This window comes from Myiozetetes cayanensis, unplaced genomic scaffold (assembly GCF_022539395.1).
Source record: "Myiozetetes cayanensis isolate MyiCay16 unplaced genomic scaffold, myiCay2020 scf3, whole genome shotgun sequence".
NCBI lineage: Eukaryota > Metazoa > Chordata > Aves > Passeriformes > Tyrannidae > Myiozetetes > Myiozetetes cayanensis.
This window is the reverse complement of record NW_026087521.1, coordinates 46,062,208-46,080,755: the sequence shown is the minus strand read 5'-3', so window position 1 is coordinate 46,080,755 and position 18,548 is coordinate 46,062,208. Positions and strand designations below refer to the sequence as shown.

Here is an 18,548-nt window from a genome sequence, read left to right as displayed (position 1 = left end):
GTTTTCTCCAATGTTTTCTTCTGAAACCAGCGCTGAATACTTTATCCTGTGTTTATGAGAATAAAATCTGCTGCTATGGTTACAGTGAGGTCAACGTTTCAACATTATTATTTTATTGTGTTGTGTTAAAGGAGATGGTAGGAAAATATTTTTCTTTCAACAAAAATATCTTAGAAAGTATAATGTATTTTAAATGAATATGTAAAGCCTTTTATTTAATATTTCTCTTTCAAGCATAGGAATTATAACAAGGTCCAGGCAGACAGCATGAAAAACCACCTTGTCTATAATAGAATTTCGCTTCCATTTTCATCCGATGCTATAGTGTGTTTTACAAATATTAATTGAGCTGCACAAAAGTCCTATGATAATCCTCAAGGTGACCCCAAACAGAAAAAGAAAAGTTTATACTTTTTACGAAGCACAAGGAAAGACTGAACAGCTTTTTTTAAAAAAGAGAGAAAAATGAGTAGTCAATTTTTATCTTTCCTGCTTTTTGAAGCACTGCAGAACAATAAACTCTTTTAATGAAAGAATAATGCTAAGGAGCATCTCCTCCAAACTGTCTGTTAGGCAGTTGAGTTAAATAATCATGCTAACTCAGTTTTAAAATTGTCTTGCAAAAATACCTTTCCTATCAATTACTCGGGTTTTGCTTTCTCTTTATCATTGTATGATAATCCTTCTAACTTTTCTACTACCTACAACATTCCAGAAGAGATGACACAAAAAATAGCACAACTTTTAAAAGCCACACATAACACAAATATATCCAGTGTTCTTTCTTTTATAGTCTTCCTTCTTTTATAGGAGAAAAATAGCAGAAAACCTCACCCTATTTCTTCCTGTAGTGATCACATTGAAGATACTCATTATGCTGAAACCTCTCTCTTCCTCTCTCTCCCTTGAAGAAACTTCACTTAACCAACCAGGTAATATTTTTCTGAGAAGTAGAATCCAAGGTAAATCTGCAATTTCCAAATAGCTCAAAATAGTTTATTGTTTTATCACTGGGCTACAGTACAGGGAGAGCCTGACTGAATTGAAAGGGACCGGCATTTTTCACAGAAAATGAACCCAGGAATGGTAACTACTAGTCCTGAATTTTCATGGCAGCACAGAAGCATAACTAGTGATCGAGCAAGTCTCTCTCACAGGACTTCTGCCCAAATGTCCTGGTTTTTTTGCTGTTTGTTGCAAGCCTGGCCTTGGGATATGAGCAAAACCAAAGAGCCATGAGCACTCTCTTGTGTCCAGTGGTCAGCTAACTCCATTATTCATCTCATTCTCCATCTCTAGCACTAGACAAGCATATTGTTGTTAGGACTCATTTGTGTTTCTTCAGTGCTTTAAAATAATATTTACAGCAACACATAGAGGTTTTATTAGCTTTTTAGAATGATATGAAAAATGTTCTATATTGTACCATTTTATTCTTTGTACTGCCTGGGGGGGGTTAGGTTATTTGTTGTGGGTTTTTTTGTTTGGGTTGTTGTGTTTTGTTTTGTTTTCACAAAAATGCTTTGAAATTATAAAGACATCTGAATGATCACTTGCACCCTCAACAACCTTAAATGCTAGTTTCCAAATAGATATATATAAGAACAAACTCAGTGATGATTTTAGGCCTGCCCAAAAATTCTCAACCTCATAAATAACACCAACTTTTGATAACTGCAAAAGCAACTTAAAAATTGCTAATGAGAATAAAACTTCTGGGAAAAAGGAGTATCTATTAGCAGGCACTAGGAAGCTACAGACCTATTCAGCTTTTCTAAACAATAAGAAATTATTGAAAAGCTAGAAAATCCTCTTATTAAGAAACTACTTTTAAAACACCTAATTCCAAAAAAACCAACCAACCAACCAAACAAAAAAACTATTTATGTTTAAATATTTAAAAAAAAAAAGAGAAAAATATAAATTATAAAACACATCAGGAGCCAAATCCTGATGTGATTAATAAAGCTGTTTCTCTAATATTAGAACTTAAGTCTAAATCTATAGCACTCAGCAACTGATTAAGTTACTGCAAAAGAGAATTTAGTGAAGCAGAGAAACGATCCAATTGAAAAGATTTTCTTCAGTTATTATACATCCATTGGCAGGATCAAACATGTCTTCCAAACTTGCTATTGATTGCAAAGTAATATCAAATGGGATCTGGAAAATAAAAAAAGGAAAAAATACCAAATTAATAACTTCATTAAGCTTAGAGGTACCAAAAAGTAGGAACAGCTCCACATGAAAGCCATATTTCTGACCCGCAATCAATAAAGAAGTTAGAAATACTTATTGCCTCAGTATAAATTAGTGGTTGATGACATCTCTTGCAATAAACTGGTAAAAGAGGATTCAAGGGAGAAAATTTCTGTGAACAGTCTTGCTCACAAAGTTTATCCTGATCACCTATAGGTAAAATGAAGATATCAGACAAGAGCAGTAAGAATGATTAGTAATTTGGAAGGCTTTTCCTAAGATGAGAAGCTGAAAAGCTGAAAGAGTTGAGCTAACTGTAAAAGGTGAAACAGGGCAATGAAAAACTGGTTTGTGCATCCACTGAACATGGAGAACTATTTAGCTATTTTGGATATCAATGGAAAACCAATTAAAGGAAGATAACTTGGAGTAGGCTACCTAGGGAGGTTAATTTTTAATGAAATTCTTTTATTTATGAATTTACTTTTAACATTTGAGATTGCAGCTTCCAAATACTATACTTTGTCTCCCTCAAGGACGTAACTCTTCATTAAACAGCATTGAAAACAAGCAGGCTGATCAATTTTTATTCTTAAAACACGAACAGTTTTGTTATTTTAAATTAATAATTCAATAAAAATGCACTTTTTCCATTTATAAATGTAATCCAGGGCTGAATCAAAAGCACCATAAGACACAAGAAGAGAAATAAAAGAATCAAAAAAGAGAAGGTGGAACACGATAGGAGTTAAAGTGTGACAGCTCAGACAGTGAGAAAACAAATACCACAAATTATAACTGACTTTGTCCAATTAATTCACCAAAAGATGAGCAACAAAAACACTCTGTGGTGGGAGGATGATGTAAAACTACATATAAGCAATGTATCTGCTGCTTTCTCCTGCGTGCTTGAAAACAAAGAGAATGTACTGCTTTATGGTGTGCATAGTCCCACTCGGAGCTTTCTGTCTCTAGCTGAGGTGACACATGCATACAACTTATTTGAAAGTTTGGAAATACTACCTTGAAATATGCTATACATAATGAAGGGCTGAACACCCTACAGGTTCCATTGACTTCAGAGAATCAGAGAATCAGCCAGGTTGGAAAAGACCTCTGAGATCATCAAGTCCAACCCTTGATCCACTACCACTGCGGTTACTAGACCATGGCACTCAGTGCCACATCCAGTCTCATCTGAAAAACCTCCAGGGATGGAGAATCCACCACCTCTGTGGACAGCCCCTTCCAATGCCTGATTAACTCTCTCTGTTAACTCTTCCTAATATCCAACCTAAACCTTCCCTGGCAGAGCTTAAGACCATGCACTCTTGTCTTACTGAATTTATACTGGAAGTCTACAGTGGATGCTTTATCATTATCATTCCACTGTGAACAATTAAATATTTGAGGATTAGTTGAAGGAGTGATACATCACAGTGAATTCCAAAATCTTCCTTGGAGTCCCTTGAGCCCTGGCAGCCGTGGTCCTTTCCTGATCTCCCTACAGTGTCTCAGAACACTGAACCACACTGCTGCTCACTGTGGGCCAGTTCCCATAATCTCCTCTGGGATACTGACTACAGCTGGGTAACAAAATGAATGCAACAGGCTGGACAAAAAAAAATGGCATGCTAGCTCTCAAAACATGTCATGGGCAAGGCAGAGAAAGCTAAAGAAAGTAGAAGAAAAGCCTGAATAACTGCAAAAATGCAAGGACGGAAGGAAATTGATTTGGCAATTGCATTTGGAAATTCACTGGAGTCTGTGTAAAAAATGACCAGAGAATGGTGTACAGCCTGTGTTAACCGTTGTAAGCAAGATTCCCTTTTAATACATTTTTGTATGTATGAAAAGGTGATTCTAATGAACAGTGCAGATATTCATAGTTTGTAATCATGCACATTTGTATCTAAAAATAAAACCCAAACAGAAAGCCCAAAGTTGTATGAGAAAAATGGGGAGATACTTAGGGGAATAATCCATGTTTCAGTTTACCTGAACAATTGTTTTATTGTAGAAAACAGATTTTTACTCTTAATGAGAACAGCGTACCTCAGTTAATGGGGAGGACAGGGCTGGAACAACAGACAGCAATGCTTTGACTTCAGATAAACAACTTTTAGCCATTTCCTAATGATATAAAACAAGAAAAAAATGATGCTGTACTATCAATCTCCTCCAATAAGCTAACAGATGGCTCAGCCTTACAAAATTTTTCAGAGCATTCAAGTTTCAGGTTATTCTAATTGAATTTACTGCAAAATAAACTTTAGCTGATGAATATAAATTTTCTGCAACACAAATAGTTGTGTTTGCTGCACAAACACAAGTGCCCAAACTTTGTAGTTTCTACTGAGGCAAAACTGCCCCGGTTCAGGTTTTAGATCCAGTGACTGAACATACTTTTGCTCTGTGTTTACTGAAGACATTATAAACAAACACCTTGACAAGATTATATTTATATATGTATAACGCATGCCATGTTAATCTTATTAGTATTCTAAATATTGTTTTTCCAATTACTGACATATATTAATGAAAGTTTGAGCAAACCCCTTCAGGTAATCAGAAACACCCACTAAAGGACAGCTCTGTCTACCCTCCTGAGAACTATGATTGGCCAAAATACCATTTGTTCTCCAAGCTGGTCAAAATACAGGCTCATAATAATGGCACAGTGCACAACTGTCACTGTTTCACAGCATCCATCAGACAAAGTGACAGCCTCTACATCATTAATCATTTCATATAATAGATATAAAGAGAATCCTGTCACATGATAAATGTCTCCCACTTTGAAAATAAACGTCTATTTTGCCTTGGCATTTATCAAGCAGCAGTTATGCTGTGGCAACATTCTATTCCAATGACATTATCTCAAACAGACCATATGGAAAATTCTGAAATTACCTTTTCTCTGTGTGTGTATGTGGGGAGAGTTATTTGCTTATGGACCATATTCAGCTTTGCTAATAAAAAGAAGAGAGGGAGGCGGCATAGAAAAAATGAAAATAAATTTACTGTCAGTTTTAGCTCTCTCTCCATAACATTATTAGAAGGTTCTTATTTCAGAAATCACCACTGTCCATTGAAGACTCAACTTTTGCATTGAGAATGTTTAGCTGATTTTTAAAAAGCACTTTCAGATTGATCACCTTGCTGATTTATCACAGAGCCAAGGCTTTTCTGATGTAGATTACTATAAATTAGGAATCAGTTTTTAAATCTATATACCTGAAGATGTAGCCTTTATTTTCAAGTGAAAGGTGAGAAAATGCTGGGGTTATTTGTAAAGTGACAAGCAATATATAAAGAAGAGAAAAACTAAATATTAAATTAAGAATGAAAGTATTTCAACATTTCTTGAAAGGGGTGAGGGAAACTTAATGTCTGTCTTTATTCCTGCCTTCCAAGTTACCTGTCATTTATTTCCCCAAAACAGAAATTTTAAATAAAGGCAGAAATATATAAAAGCAGAACTTACTTCTGTTTTTTCATCAAGATGCACTTTTGCAACACGCATTTGGGGTTTTTTTGAAGGACTTAACTTCAAAGTTTCACTCTGTTCAAGAAAATCTGTAGATTCTAAAACTGGTGACAAACTTTTAGAATCTTGCATCAATATTTCAACTTGCTCCTTCAGATTAGACAGTTTCTTCCTTAAAGAAATAATTCTGAGAGAAAACAAGGATTTTCATTCTTGCTGTTAAAAAACAACAATATTTGTTGTTTCCAGTTTATAATTAAGCTGACCTTGCTTTTATCACATATTGATTAGGTTCTACATTTTCTTTCATTTCATCATGATCTCATGATTTCATCTTATGATCTCATAATTTTACAAAAATAAATTTTCCATTAAAAAAAGTGGAGATATGGAATGCTTTTTACATTAAAAATTATAAGAAGTATTATTTTAGGAATTCATCTCTAAGAAAGGGTTTTTTTAACCCAACCAGTACAAGAGTGGCAGAGACTGCAACTCTTCTTGGCCTGTTGTTCTTTCCCTTCCACCTGCTTAGCAGTCCCAAAAATTTTGAAGCTAGATGAAGGACAAGGAAGAGGTAATGAAAAATGCCACACAAAGTAAAATTAAGGGCTGCATCTGGGGCTACAACTGAGAAAAATCCTGGCACGCTCAGAGTTTTAATATGGGGTGGAGAAACTACTTGATCCAATGAGAGAATGAGAATGAATGCTGGGACTGCTTCTTAGATCTGCTATGTTGCTATGCCAGTATAATATAATTAGCATGTGTTACTCAGTTCTTTAAGAATCAAAACTAAAATGCTAATGCATTGAAAAAGCATTTGTTTAGATGGGTTTAACACTTTGTACAACATCTTACAGTTTTTATAGTGAAAAGCAAAAATGTATGCTTTTACAGATTTATAGCTCTTTGAAATTTTGTACTTTTTTTTCTCTCATCCTAAATGGTTGACTGATCTTTAATACAGCATGAAATAAGAGGATAAAGTCAGTGATTATTTACCCAGCCAATGGAATCCACAAGTGGCCTGAAAACACAGACATTGAACTGAAAATCTTGATGTTGCTAATCTTGACAGGCTGTGTATTATAAGCATAAAGCAGCAAAACCTGTAAAAAAAGATGGAATGGCTAAGATGACATGCAGTATGGTATAGTAGACCTGAGCTATTTCAGTGATACAAGATTATAATAAATATCAAATACAGTGTATTGATGAAGTCATAGATAACTGACCTTCAAAAAAGAGGGGAGTGTGACCTTATATGAATTTCTGCTATACTCATTTTTTATAGGTCTTAAAGCAATATAATGATGAATATAATTTCTGTGGGTCTGAAAATTAGTGATACCTCATAGAGTCATCATCAAAATCCCACTGTTGTCCTGGTCCTGGTCAATCAGTCCCACTTACACTCATGTCCAAAGTTTCAACTGAAGTTAGGCTGAATAGAGAGCTTTTACTGAATTTCCAAAGGCCCTATGCAATTAGCTATATTTCCTACATGGCCTTGTGCATGGCTGTCATCATACCAGGTTTAAGTCCATGAAGTGTGCATAACTCACCAATCTAATAAAGCTGCATCAATATAAGAAAATTAAATAGAATGTTCTCATATTTCACTGCAATAGTTTGATAGTATGGTTGAAAATACATTTCCTAGTGGTAGCTGAATATTTTGACTATATGGATAATGCCAAGAATATGGCATTCGTGTATTAGGTGTTCAGAAGAGTTGTCTCTGGACCTCTACTGATCTGTATGGCCATGCTAAAGTAACCTGCAAAACTATATTAAGAGGCACATTATTTGCATTAAGTCCACAGGGCTTCTATAGCTTACTTACAGTGTTTAAAGGGTCGAGTAGAAATTTAGATACCAATCTGCTATGCCAAAAAGTTTGGAGATCATGGATTTCTATTGCAGAAGCAGAAATTTTACCTACACATTGATCCCTTGTTTAAAAATAAAACAAATTCCATGTCCTAGTCTCTTGCTTTCCTGCAGCCTCTTTTATCTTTCATGTTTAGTCTGATCCTTTAGGAAAATGAGTTTACAAAATCCCATTTTCCTTGTATATATATATATTTCCTTTCCCAACAGCCTCCCATCAAACTATTATTTGACCATATCGGTCAGCTCTAAGCGAACTTAACAGAGTGGGGATCTTAAAGACATGAGGGATCTGCAACAGGCATGAATACAACATGGCCTGGAAGCTCTATATGGTAAAAAAAGTGGGTTTTTGGCTTGCCAACAAAAAACTGTCAGGACATTCTGTTTTCCTGCAGAGCAGGTTTGTGCACAGTAAATATATAGCTCCCTGCTGTCCAGCTTGCCTACCAGCATATGTATAATTCAATTAAAAAGCTGATCAGTCATAACATAAATATTCATTGGAAATGAGATTTAATTTGTTCCAATACCTAAGGAACTGCTTTACCCTAGTTATACCTTAGTTTCCGTATCATTTGATGGCTTTGCCATAGAAGAAATGTACCACTGAATGTTAATTTCCTTATTTGAAGCATTTGCTGCCCTACTCTCAATCTGACTGTCTTCTGCGATGACAGAAACTGGAGAAGCTATCCTCACATGTGACACTTCTGATGTCATTTCTGTAACTTCAAGAGAAATCTGAAACACAAAAATTTAAATTATATTTTCTCTAGTGAAACATGCAAAATCTCCTATATTACCTTCTAGAATTGGTGTGACTTTCACTCCTGCACAGGTATGTGCTCATTTAGATAAATGAGTGGTTTTAAAAGGTGTCCATTTCACCAAGTTAAGGCTTTTCAAAGCTCGCATGATGAGACATTCTAAAGGTAATGCAAAGCACCTCTGGGCTGGATTAGAGAACCTGCAGTAATAATGACTGTTGCCTTTGACTTAGAATCATCATGGCATTATGTTTTTTGCCCAAATTATTATTTGACAAGCTGATCATACAAAATAATACTGCTGAAAAAGTAATCTGTCAGCTATACATATTGGTAATTAAACCAGCATTCCGAATGTTAGACTAATGCTTTATTTATGTTTACCTATCTGTTTTCTCATTATCGGTGCAACTAACAATATTTCTTCAAAAGTTCTTCTTTGCTGAAAATTCCATCACTTAATTTTTGAGAATTTGTTGTATTTACTAAAATACATATGGAACATTAGCAGGCCATTCATCAAATAATTACTGTTGGCTGTATTTCCCAGGGAAGTAATGGAGGAAAACTGTCAACCAACATTCATTCATGAGCAAAAGCTTCCTTAAAAATTGTGAAACATTTGATTTAAAGGCTGAACAGCATCACACCATCTCTACTTTTTAAAGTGTTACGCAGCTATGCAAAGACACAGAAGAGCAGCCAAACAGTGGCATTTTGTGGGAATATGGAAGCTATTTGCAGAGGTCCTTAATGTCTCCATCATTGAAACCAAAATGTGGACACTGAAAACAGCTGCCTTGGGAGTTACTTGTTTTCAAATTTTGAATGTTCATTGCTGAAAAAAAGGGAGAATTTTACACACTTTATTTTCAGAAGATACAGCTCATGTCCCATATAGGGCAGTAAATCCAAGTGAGCAGAAGACAGAATTTTGCACAATACCTTAATCTTAAGCCATAAATCAACTTAACATCCCACATCAAAATTTAGTAAGGGAAGATAAAGCTGAATCCATGCATGGGAAGTCATGTGTTTGAGCATATGGATATGCCTTCAGTAGGCAGCGATAACTTTGGTCATAACCCATGGTATGCCATGAGATGTGCATGGATGACCCACCTGCTACAACCATCTTTTACATTCGGGACCTTCAGTTCAGGAATGAAACACCCACTATCCTGCTAGCGTGGAGTGTAAACAAAATTAGGAGAAAACACATATATGGAGGTGGGAACAACCTAATTTATGCTGTGCCCCTGAACTAGACCTCCTAAAATTCCACTTTGTGCTTTATATTTCTTTCTAAAATGTACGTTATGTTTTGTTTTTTGGCTGAACTGCATCTTTGGGGTTTACATCATCTTTTTGAGGGAAGATATTACAACTGCTCTTGACAAACTGGAGGGTTGCTGAATTACATACATAAACTTTCTCAAAAGCCTGAAAACAACAAATTGTCTTAGTTAAGTGTTTCCAGTCTTACAGACCATTATGGAGTGGAATAAAAAACAAGCATGTGAAATGTAACGGGACAGAGAATTTTAATTAGACTTAATGTAATTTGGATTCTTTGTTCAGCAGACCTGAAAAAACCTTCAGGAATAAAAAACAGAATTACAAAGACACATGTAAGTGAACATAAAAATCATACTTTCAAAAACTGTATATTCTTGTGCCGTTAAAAATCCCAGTACTAAATTACATTTTAAAAATAACTTATACAGCCTTCTGAATAGTAAAGGATTCTAAAAATGTTGTGATAAAAATCAATGAAGCTTAGAATTAAAAAAAGTAAGAGCTTTATGCTTGTTAGCTGTCTACAATAGCGAAGCTAACACATGATTATGCAGCTTGCACCCGTCACGAACATGACAGTGATCTCTGAAGCTTATTATTCCATGACACTGTAATACTAATTATGTCAAAAAAAGAACAGACAGAGTAAAATAATTTTTGATATATGATGGCTGTTATAAATGTCACATACCATATATTTACAATTTATTCAGTGGCACAGTCAGCTCTTTGTTGGGAAATGAGTAATGATATGCTGTCCAACACTGCAGAAAGTTCACCAACTCTAGAAGAGCTATCACAAAAGTATTTTTATTCATTTTTATAAGATACCAAGTTCTCCATCCTCAAGGCTCCTCTGTCTCCATCTAATACTGAACATAATAGCTAAAAAATAAGCCATGGAGAGTGACCTTTCAGTTTAATTTTTTAATGTTACAGTAATTATTGATGTGAGAAGTGGGATGGAGAAACTTTGAAGACAATTATTTTTACATCGGACAAATTTCATTCAATGTTCAATACATGTGCCATGGTCAATATAGACACCAAAATTCCAATTCAGGATTTATCCAAGTAATATATTCTGAATTGCCTATATATTAAAGCTCAAATAGGTTGTTTGGAAGCCAGATGTCTAAAAAGGTTGTTTTTCTAGCTGGATGATAATCAGTGAAAAAAATGGCACACAAGGCCTTCAAGAAATTTTGAGAAAAAATAACATATACTTTTTGAAAATCATGTTTTCATTATAGACCAAATTAACAATATAGAGACTTGTACATATATAAATTACAAAACAAACATCAGGACATTTTTGGTTTGAAACATAGAGACCTACAAGATTTAAAGCCTCAGTCCTACTGAGTAGAGGAGCCAATTTAATTAATTAATAAAAAAAAATCTATTCAAATATCATTCTGCCTAATATTCTAGGATCTAAATACACTGGCTGTGGGATTGAGATCATTTTTGCAGGAATGAATAACACATGGATATTTGCATTTGTTAACGAAGTACTTCACTGCCTGCACAGGATTTTGGTTTGATACTGATCCTCTGCATAATGAATTTCATTTTTCTCTAGTGCTCCTGGAAATATCACCATTGGAGCTATCAAATCTGAATGAAATACCAGTATAATATTTTTGAAACATCCGAAAGAACATAATTACCTCTGAAGAATCAGCTGGCCTACTAAGTGGCAATTCTACGTCATGTAGCTCTTCTGGAAAATTTTCAAGACAACACATTGAATATTCAAACAAATTTTCTTTAAGAAAGGAATGCATTTCTGCTATGCGTAGAACAATTCCTGTGTCAGAAACAACACTAAGGTGTCCATCTCTTGCAGAAAGTGATCCAGGTCCTGAGTTAGGGGCAGCTTTGAAAAGAGATGTTTTTATTACATCGTTATTTGCCATTAAAATGTAAGGTTTCTACAGCTAACCTATACTCATAAATTTTGAAAATAGAGTAAACTATGTAAACAGATTCAATATCAAATAAATGGATTTTCAACAATTATATTGATTGTCCTTAAATATTACTAGCTTATGCTATTTGTATTGTAATTTTTCACCAGTGATCTGATAATGAAACAACCTCTGTCTAGACATTATAAAGTAGCATAAAATGGGAGGTGCAATTTTGAAGTTTAGGTACTTATATTCAGATGTGTAAGCATCAGTATGTTCAGTAGATATCTAAGTATCCACCAGAATAAATGTATATGTATTCAATACAGTCAAAATAAGCTTTAAGAACTTTTAAGATTCCAGTTTAGACAACTAGTGGTTGATCAGCTGAGTTGCTCCCTAGGCAAGCTGAGGCGTGCACATGTGTGAGGCGTGCACATGTGTGAGGCATGCACATTTTGACACCTACTTGTGATACCTTACTGTCCTTACAGTTCCGTGGTGAGCCAGAATACTTTCCCTTCACTTGGTGCTGCAAGTTAAAAACCCAGCCCTCTCTGAAATTATTATTTTCAGAGTTGCTAGATTTCTCTCTAAACAGCACCTACATGTAGACTCTAGTTCTCTTCTCACCTATCAGGTCATCACTTGTATAGCCAGAAGCTGGCCATCCAATATAGATGCATAGTATTAGGGCCTTGTAATTAATGGATTCTTAGTCTGTTTGGAAGACATCTTCTGTTTATAGTGAAATAACCCAAGTACGTAGATCACATCTGGGGTTTTAGTCAAAACACACTCAATCATGCTCAGCCTTCCAAACTACACTAGACTCAGTTTTCCAACAGTACCTCAAACTGAACAGATTTATTCCTGATGGGATTTAAGTTTGATATATCTAGAACTAAAAATAAATACTGATTATAAATTTTTTTAAAATGCTTCAGATATAGTAATAAAAATTAAGTTTCGAGTGGTCTTTCCTGCTTTTGTGAAGGCTTATGAATACTTATGAAGAAAAGGAGTAATATCTTCACTTAAAGCATTTGTAATCTGACATAAATCTTGATTTCAGTGAAGATTTTTTCACAATTAGAGAATTTAAAGGAAATCAAAATTACGCTATTTCAGATAGCCTTTGACTCTGACCCTGTTGGCCCTCAAGAACAGTATCTCACCAATGGCAGTTTTCTAGAAGGAAATAAAAATACATACCAGATTGAAGGTTTGTGTTAGAAAGCCTTTTTAAATAACTGTGGTAGCGAATTAGGTGAACCCATGTTATTGTATCTTCCTTCTCACTGGCCTTGGTGTCAAGACTTTCTGCTCCTTCACTTTCACTCTGCTTGTCTTCTATGACTTCGGTGTTTTCAGCAGAAGATGCTTTGGGACTTTCAGAGACAACATTGTATCCATCTGCAAATCCAACAAGAATTCCAGAACACACATTAAGCGATTGGAATTCCAAAGCTATTTCTGCATTGTGTCCGAATTGACCAATCTGTAACTAAAAGTATGACTTGTGAACCTGGTTATGTTTTTCATATAAGGAAAATTCTTTCTATTCTGCTTTAATATTAATTGAAAAATTTAAAAAATTGTTTCTCAGATCATGGCCAGGAACCTGACTGGTCCTAACAAGAAGTTAAAAGGACTAGAGAGCAAGGTGCTTTCTCTCTCTCTGAATTTGCATATAAGCCCATTCTTCCTATACATAGTGCAGTGAAAAATATTTACAAAATGGAAACAATACAAGGAGTCATCACTCATAACTGCAATAGTTGAACTTCCTGGTTATACTGACCTGAACTCAGTACAGTTACGTATTCTGAAATGTTTATTGTTACCTTTTAGATATTAAGCACATTTTCCATTAAATGTGTTCTTGATTATGGAATAAAACAAAAAATGATCTTTTCTTTGTTCTACCTTAAAGTTATACTTATGTAGAAAGGAGGAAAAAAATACCAGTACAGGTATCACTACATCACTGCTTATATTCAATATTTTGTTTCACTGTATTAGTACATGGCTCTCTCTAAAGCGTACACAATTCTTCTGCCGTTTCTCACTCCAAGCTGAACAAACATTGTGTTATAGTAATTCCTAATAGTAAACTTCCAGAAAATAATTATGAGTGCTTCTATACAATCTGAATGTCTCTATTATTCCTGACATTTCACTGTCAATTCCAAAAGTTAAAATGGCCACATTGTTTACAAGTTGAAACTTAAACAATGTGTTTCACTCAGGGTTTTACAGAAAATACTTACCATGCTATGCTGATAATTTCCTTTTTAATTTACCTTATATTTTAGCCTACTATTGCTTTTCTACATTTTCTATTCTTCTTTGTATTGGCTAACAGACCTATCAGGAGAAACACCTGCTGCACTTGGTAAAAGAAGAAATTATCTGTAATTATAAGCAAATAGAGCTACTACAAAACAATCAGATTGATGGGAAGTCTTAGCATACAACACTTGTTTTCATAAACCAATCAAAACACATATGTTTAAACACTGTACAGTAAGCAGACATTGCTCAGCTTTGCCAGCAGCTGTCAGGCAGAGAAATTTAGTCTTTGCCAGTCACTTGGAATGATTGAAGTTAAGCCACTGAACCAAAATTTTATCACTACGTTAACAGTTCCAAGTTTAAAAATAAATATGGATATTTTGCCTTAGTGTTTATGTAACATCTAGCAATCATTATTCCAGTATTCCTAGTTTCACTGTTGGGGATTTTTTTAATCAAAAAATTCCCTTTCATCAACACCATTAGCTGAAAAATAAATGCAGAAGTTGGAGATAAACTGGACGAAGTTCTACCAAGCTGATGGAAGCATCTCTAAATGATAATCCATTGGACTGAAAAGACAGTGAAAATTATACTAACTTTGACTTTCAGAATACAGTACCCAGGTAGATGACTTTGGGTTTATTGGTTTTGCTGGGTTTTGTTGTTTGTAGTTTTGTTGGGTTTGGGTTTTTTTGTAGGGGGATGATGATGTGGGGAGAGACAAGCTATTCAACACCAACCTCTTTTGCAAAATCAAGACTAAACTTGAAAATCTCCAAGGGAAAGCTAATATACCTAGGGAAAAAAAATTGGTTATAAGTCAGTGATTGAAGAGAAAAAGTAGTGATGACTGATAGGGGGCCCAAGACCTACTTTAGAAGTCTGGAGAGGTCCTGTAACAAAGGACCACCTGTTTTTCCAAAATTATGGTAGTATGTGTATTCTGTCTCCCTGAACCACAGAATGCAAACAACAAATTTTTCTTAACATACTGAACAGATGGACAGGCTGTTATTTGAAGATCCATGAGGTTTCTACTTAATATTTTGTACTGCTATGCAGGATGAGGGTTTTGCTTTTAATTTCCAAAATTGACTTACAATTTTTCAAAAATCAAAATGAGATACTAAATTTATTACTAGATTACATGGCATATATAGCCTATTAGTTATTTAATGTTCTGATATTAATAGGTATAAAGGAATACCAGATAAGAAATCTCTGTATGAAGAAAGAAGATCCATAGAAGCAAATTCTGGGATTTTCTGTTGCACTTCATCCTTCATGCTGTGTTCTTTAACACTCTTCATTCCAATTAATAGCTGAGAAGCAAGCACAGCTTCACTGACCTAAGAATAATATTTATTTTATTCAGAACCAGTTCACTACAATATTTATATAGATTTAAAAATACCAGAGTAGCAAGATGATGAAAAAAATTAATTATTAAACATACTGTATTTTTTAAAGTCAGGAAAATATTTTATTTCTTTTTGACATATGGCACACATTATACTTAAATAAATCATTACTGCCGACAGCTTAATTACTACATAAGAGATTTCAAACTAGATATCCTCATCTGGATGCCACTGCTGTCTACCCACATGTCAAATACATGTGTACACATATCAGGTCATGTGCTGTTTTATTTGCACTGAACCCACGCTGAATTAAACAGAGTCAGATCTGTCCAAGAGAGATTAAACACGCTATTTAGACTGTTCCATTTTAATTTCCTCAAATATTACCCATGCCAGAAATTTCAGAAAATCTTAATACTTGTCTTGTTTGCATTGTCATGTTTGCTTGTGTAAGTAGGGTAAGATGAAATGTTAAAAAAAACCAAAAACTCCTCTTCAGAATATTGTACCAACCTGTGTAGCAGCTCTTATTGCAATCCAGGCTTTTCCTTTGTAGATTTCTGATTTCAAAGCCTCCTCAGGAGAAGAAAGTTCTCCAGAAGAGTTCTAAAATTAGACACAAGTTCATAATTAGGAGTCAAAATATATTATGATAAAATACATTTTAAACACAGAAAAAAAGTTCTCCTTAATAATTGTTTCATTTGCAAGTTGAAAAATTGGCATTAATTATGAATTCATGGATTAATTGCTAAAAATGAAAAAATTTTCCAGAGCATACTAATTCGCTGCTCCTGAAAAAATTTTCTCAGAGCACCTCATACTATGGTCACTACTGCACACAGTTTTGCTATCATTTTCCATTTTCTGGAATCTTAATTACCTCTTTTCTCTAACCTTAAACATTTTGCTTTCCATCTCTGGCTTCTAAGAATTATAACATAGTTAAGACACTTATTTTTCTCATGCTGTCATTCATATTTGTATGGAAAAACTGAACTGTGGTGAAGAACAAATTTTAAAAAACAAGTTTAAATGCTATGTTTTCTTTGCAAGGTACAAATTAATTTGTACATAATTGGAATTGAAAACATTGTTGGTTCTGTGTCTTCCTATCTTAATATTTTAAATATTATCAGTCATTGCAATAAACATCAGAGATTACATCAAACAAGATCAAATCCTACTATACAATTTCCTTGTGTGATTTTTCTAGGAGGATTTTCAGCATCAGTATGATTTATAAGTCACTGTAAGTGATAATATGCCAAAGTGCACAATGTTCTAGCTGGAATATATTTCCTGCTTTGAAGAGGCACTACTCAAAAGATAGAAAACATACACTTGATTTGGAAGGCACCATCTTATCTGTCTGTGATACAGCCTCATTATTTGTGGCAAAATGCAAATATAATAGTGCTATTTCAAGGTATGACCGTCTTATTAACCTGCAAGAAACAACACACAGAACAATCAACATTACTATCAAAGTAAGCGTTATAATGATACAATCTGACTTTTGCATAAGACCAGCCAGGTAGCCTCACCAAATAAATCATTCATCCAGCCCTCATCATCCACTTAAAGTGTACCTTCTTTCAGAAAGCCATGGGGTCCTGTTTTAAAGTCATGTGAATCTAAAACATCTCTGTTGTATGCTTAAAAAATAATACATTGACTTCTCAGTATATCAAATATAATTTGCATTATACCCAACAAATATTCAGTAAATGAATTGCAAATGTTTAGTATGAAAAACATAATTCTGCAAGGGAAGAGATCTTTCTGTACTGTGTCTCTTTCTTCCTCAAGTTAAGGCATACATCCATTGTCCTGGTTTCCCTGAAACACAGCTGGCTGAATTTGGATATGGGTCCTCAGTCAACCTCTTGCAAGAATCAGCAAAAATACCCACAGTGACCAAAACAGTCTTTTGTTTCCTCATTGGGCTCAGCTGAGGAAACTTCTTAGTTCTGAGTTCTGTACCAGAACACCTTACATCTTCAGACAGTGCTCACTAGTTCCTGATGTCTCCTACGCTTCCTCCTCTTTTCAGTGATTTCTACAGTAGTATTGTAAACCAAGCGAAAATCACAGAGTCACAGATTGGTTGGAGTTGGAAGAGACCTTTATAGGTCATCTAGTCCAACTCCCCTGCAATGAGTTGGGACATCTTCAACTAGATCTGGTTACTCAGAGCCCCCTCCAAACTGAACTTGAATGTTTTGAGGTATGAGGCATCTACCACCTCTCTGGGCAACCTATTTCAATGTCTCACCACCCTCATTGTAAAAAATTTCTTCCTTATATCTAGTCTGAATGTAGCCTCTTTTGGTTTAAAACCATTACCCTTGTCCTATCACTATAAGCCCTATTAAAAGGTCTGTCCCCTTTAAGTATTGAAAGGCTGCCAAAACGTCTCTCTGGAGCCTTTTCCTCTCCAGGTTGAACAATTCCACCTCTCACAGCCTTTTCTCAAGGATAGGTGTTCCAGCCCTCTTGTAACTGTTGTGGCTCTTCTCTGGACCTGCTCTAACAGGTCCATGTCTTTCTTCTGCCGAGAACTCCAGAGCTAGATTCAGTACTCTAGGTGGGATTTGACCAGATTGGAGTAGAGGGGCAGAATTACTTCTCTCAACCTGCTGAAAATCACTATATCTGGAGAACTTCTCAAAAATTTCTATTCCCAATGGGTTTATAACAGTCTTTTTATGCAGATTCCTCCTGGCTCTGCAGATTTCTCCAGATCTCCCCTGTGAATTAACTTCTCCAAGCATAGCAACAAACTCCTGCTCATGTTACTATTCTGGACAGAGTCACATTGCACAGAGTTGGTTGTTTATACAGTACAATAAATTCCAGCTTTAGTATGATTTCTGTAAAGGGTACAGTTCAAGATAGAGCAAACTAAGTGAGAAGATGGCAAATCCAACACTTACTTTGCAACAATTTAATTAACTTTCTAGTCTTGCTAACAAAACAGGATTTGAGATATTAAGAAACAATTTTAATTAAGCAATCCCAGAGGTATCACAGGGCTTGTATAAATGTGATCAAGATGTTTAGTTGTCTAAAACAAGAAAGCTGAGGTCCATTGATGTTGCTGTACATTCTTTTAGAAAGATGGTAGAAAATTAAATAAGAGTGTAGCAAATTAAACTTCCAAAACATCACCACAGTCCATTTCTGTACCATCTTCCATCATGCTGACTGCTTGTTGAGGTTTATTACTATGCTACTGCTTCTGTGTTGAGAGTTCTGGTTCATTAACTTAAGTAACAGAATACCCAAACAAGCAAGGTAAATTGCTGCC

The 18,548-nt window shown here is 34.9% G+C and overlaps 1 protein-coding gene across 1 annotated transcript in view; it reads right to left on the bottom strand.

The window, feature by feature from the left end:
* Window positions 1-1,982: 1,982 nt before the first annotated feature.
* The window catches only part of CFAP54 (cilia and flagella associated protein 54), a 107,141-nt gene continuing 90,575 nt past the window's right edge, over window positions 1,983-18,548 (bottom strand). Inside the window, exons 60-69 of the mRNA XM_050324831.1 lie at window positions 16,578-16,683; window positions 15,749-15,841; window positions 15,079-15,220; window positions 12,786-12,986; window positions 11,328-11,536; window positions 8,147-8,329; window positions 6,695-6,801; window positions 5,687-5,876; window positions 4,255-4,332; window positions 1,983-2,163 (exon numbers count right to left, since the gene is read on the bottom strand). Coding sequence (XP_050180788.1) covers window positions 2,044-2,163; window positions 4,255-4,332; window positions 5,687-5,876; window positions 6,695-6,801; window positions 8,147-8,329; window positions 11,328-11,536; window positions 12,786-12,986; window positions 15,079-15,220; window positions 15,749-15,841; window positions 16,578-16,683 — 1,429 coding nt within the window. The 3' untranslated portion in view covers window positions 1,983-2,043. The remainder of the gene's footprint in view (window positions 2,164-4,254; window positions 4,333-5,686; window positions 5,877-6,694; window positions 6,802-8,146; window positions 8,330-11,327; window positions 11,537-12,785; window positions 12,987-15,078; window positions 15,221-15,748; window positions 15,842-16,577; window positions 16,684-18,548) is intronic.